At 52.7% G+C, this 3,595-nt stretch overlaps 1 protein-coding gene across 1 annotated transcript; it reads left to right on the top strand.

The window, feature by feature from the left end:
* Nucleotides 1–1,422: 1,422 nt before the first annotated feature.
* GAST (gastrin) lies at nucleotides 1,423–2,945 on the top strand. Its single transcript, XM_033091529.1, has 3 exons — nucleotides 1,423–1,467; nucleotides 2,444–2,659; nucleotides 2,780–2,945. The coding sequence occupies exons 2-3, from the start codon at nucleotides 2,449–2,451 to the stop codon at nucleotides 2,881–2,883; spliced, it is 315 nt and encodes a 104-aa protein (XP_032947420.1). The 5' UTR covers nucleotides 1,423–1,467; nucleotides 2,444–2,448; the 3' UTR covers nucleotides 2,884–2,945.
* Nucleotides 2,946–3,595: the final 650 nt, after the last annotated feature.

Here is a 3,595-nt window from a genome sequence, read left to right on the forward strand (position 1 = left end):
CAAAGAGAAACCAAGAAAAGGCAAAAGAAAGGACAAAAGACACAGTACCAGCAAATACACAACTTCGCAAGGGACTCTTCAACACCCACTGGCCGGTCAACCACACCACATCCACAGGCGCCGTTTCAATCACACCAGTCTCACCACGCTCAAGATCCTTACCTAGGGCCCGTCCAAACGGCGTCCACTGTGGACGTCGCTGGGCCACCTTCTTGTCGGGGACGTCTCCCACGACTTCAAGTAACGAAGCCTCCAGGGTCGTAACCCGCACTTTCCTTCCCGTGAGAATTCTCAACTGGGACCGGGCAGAGACCTGTTTCAGTCTCTCCGGTCGAGGACCTGTTTCAGTCCTCCCCTATTGGAGGTGGCCAAACCTCCTTCCGCGGTTCCCTATGTAAACCTCGGTATCGGGAGTTGTCTGTTCCCCTGAGGGGGGGGCGTCCCGGGCGAGCCCCCAAATGTTAAGGTCCGGAATTGTCCCCCTCAGACAGACAGAGAACCCGCAAAATAATGCAAGTCACACAGCGAGGTTTATTTCCAGCCGGCTGGGGTCCGAGTCTCTGCCCGACGCAGCAGGTTTTAACAAGGACCCCAAACACTTAAAGCCAAGGGGTTATATAGCATTTTCAAGGCTTTCCATAGCTTCTGAGAGTACTAGATAAACTTACAGGACTTACATAGTTTCAAAGAGTATAAGATTTACTACAGGACAAGGAGACCAGGAGTATAAGATAAGCTACAGGACTTGCATAGCTTCAAAGAGTATAAGATTTACTACAGGACAAGGAGACCAGGAGTATAAGATAAGCTACAGGACTTGCATAGCTTCAAAGAGTATAAGATTTACTACAGGACAAGGAGACCAGGAGTATAAGATAAGCTACAGGACTTCTAGTCTCCATGCTGCAACTGCCCACATCCTGGAATTTTATAATTATGTTGTTTCAGGCTAGGGGCTGTTAACCCTGACCTAAAGATAGCAGTTCACATGCTAACAGTCTCTTACAGTGTTTTCTCTGAATCTAAGGTCATTTGGTCCGTCTGCCTCACCTGCCCCTGACTGGATCTAGACCAAGGGGTGAGCACCAGGTCTCTGACCCCGAGAACATGATGGGGACCCTGTCCCTGAGCCCAGGGAACCTGTCTCCTGCCTGCCCTCATGCCCAGCTGAAGAACTGCCCCTGCCCCACCCTGCTCCTGCCCCTCCCCACGAAGGTCCACTCTCTCCCCTCCCCCACACCCGGATGAGTGACTCTAAATGACAGGGCGGGGCAGGGGTGATGTACCTGGACCACCCACTTTCCTCTACCAGTGAAGAGCCTGACCTCACGGGGGGGGGGGGGGGGGGGGGGGCTTGGGAGGGGCCTTGAGGGCTTTATAAGTCAGGGCTGGAGCACCCAGCCCAACAGAGGACAGAGAGGCTCCAAACTGACCCGAGCATCGAGCATCGGCTTCCCAGCTCTGCAGGTGAGAGCACCTGGGAGGGGAGGGAGAGGCTGGGAAGAGGGTTGCTAGGACCCCAGGCTCACATCTCGGTGTCTCCAGGGATGGGACACGTCCTTTAGCCCAGGGCTGCACTAGGTCTCGGCACTAGGGCCCACCCTGGCTTCCCAACCCTCGCCTTCAAGCTGACCTGCTGATTCACCCAGGTCCCTGCCCTAACCTCTTACTACATACTCACCCCAGCCCTAGGAGCTGGGGACAAAGGCTATTCTCCCATCTCTCAGATGAGAAAACTGAGGCCCAGAGGGAGACGTGACTTACCCAAAGTCATATAAATTATTGGGCAAGGCTGGGACTGGAACCCAGGGTTTCTGGATCCCACCTCAAGCTCTTTCCTAGACCAGCACAGTCTGAAAGAACTTTCGATTTTGATGTTAATCTAAATCTTCACTGTCCAATATGGTATCCACCAGCCACACATGCACTGTAAATGTGGCTAGTGCAAGGGAGGAATTTTTTATCTGAATTTAAATGCAAGGAGCCATATGTGACCACGGCTACCATACTGGACAACACACATGGCCAATGCTGGACACGGTGACTATGCTGGAGGTCTCCAAAGGAACCCGGTGTGGTCTGTAACGCAGCTGAGTGTGTATGTTCCTTTGGTATTACTGTTTAACGTTCACTGTAAATTACAAGACTGAAACATCTACAGAGCTATTCACCTGGCCTCAAACTCTATAAAACAGTTTAGAAAAAATTCCTCTAGGTTTTCGATTACTCAGAGAAGCAGTCACTGGAGTTAGGGTACGTAAGAAGGAAAGGGGCAAGGCTTGGGGGCCGGGGGAGCAGGCAGGAACTGGAAGAACAGCCGCCAAGCCGTCGCAGAATTGCAGATCTGTTGGCAGGCAGAGTCTGGAGTGTATCTGGTCCAGACACCTGCCTCTGGGTGCCTGGACTACTCCACCTTTAAGCTCGGCCGCTCTCTCCTTTGCAGACAAGATGCACAGATTGTGTGTGTACGTGCTGATCTCGGCACTGGCTCTGGCTACCTTCTCTGAAGCTTCTTGGAAGCCCCACTACGAGCTGCAGGATTCGCCCTCGGATTCAGGGGTCAATAGGGGCCTGGAGCCACATTGGCTGGACCAGTTGGGTCCAGCCCCTCACCACCGAAGGCAGATTAGGCGCCAGAGTCCCCCAGACCTGGTGGCAGGTAGGAGTTACTGACAGCCATCCCTGCTTGCCTCACTCAGCCCATTTGGCCCTGGCCTCAGTCCCAGAAGCTAGGTGTCCCTCCACCATACTCACCTCCTCTGCCATCTCTGACCCTCAGATCTGTCCAAGAAGCAGGAGCCATGGCTGAAGGAAGAAGAAGCAGCGTATGAATGGATGGACTTCGGCCGCCGCAGTGCTGAGAAAGGGGATCAACGTCCCTAGAACCGAACTTCAGAGCTCAGTTACCTCCCAGCCCAGCCCGGCCCCATGAAAAACCAATCAAAATAAACTAGCTTCCAATGGATCACATTGTGTCACGTGTCATGGGGCAAAGAAGGGGCGATTGGGGGCAGGGTTGAGGCAAAGAGGAGAGTTGAGCACCCCTCTGGGGGCAGGGACCACGGCTCATCCTTCTTGGTATCCCCAGAGTCCAACACTGAGCGAGCATCTCCACATGTGGGTGGGAGAATAGGGGGTGGGGGCCGCAACCAGAGTAAGCATTTTTTTTTCACTTTTTTTTTCAGAGTAAGCTTTTTAAAAGAAAAATCAAATCATATCACTCCAATCCTCCACTGCTTCCCATCACACTTAACATAAAATGTAAACCCCTCGTCAAAGCTCTAAGAGCCAGTCCTCATAGCAGGCGCCACCGTGGATACCACCTCTCTTCTTTCTCTCTCTTCCTTTCCCTTCCACAAGCGCACCGCGCGCTTTCCTGCTCAGAACATTTGTCCTCGCTGTTCCTGTACCTGGAATGCTTATCCCCAGGCACACATGTAGCTGGCTCCTCTTTCTCCTTGGGGTCTTGACTGAAATGCCTCTTCCTGAAGACCTGCCCTTTCTGCTCCTTGCCCCTCCCACACAGACCCCATCGTCCTCTAATTGCAGCATATTGTCTGTAGAGCATTTTGCACAATCTGTAATCGTTTTGTTT

The sequence above is a fragment of the Rhinolophus ferrumequinum genome, chromosome 21, assembly GCF_004115265.2.
Source record: "Rhinolophus ferrumequinum isolate MPI-CBG mRhiFer1 chromosome 21, mRhiFer1_v1.p, whole genome shotgun sequence".
NCBI lineage: Eukaryota > Metazoa > Chordata > Mammalia > Chiroptera > Rhinolophidae > Rhinolophus > Rhinolophus ferrumequinum.

Coding starts and splice junctions, on each gene's coding strand:
- GAST (XM_033091529.1), top strand. CDS start 2,449: ATGCACAGATTGTGTGTGTACGTGCTGATCTCGGCACTGGCTCTGGCT. Junction 2,660..2,779: donor TCCCCCAGACCTGGTGGCAG/GTAGGAGTTACT, acceptor TCTGACCCTCAG/ATCTGTCCAAGAAGCAGGAG.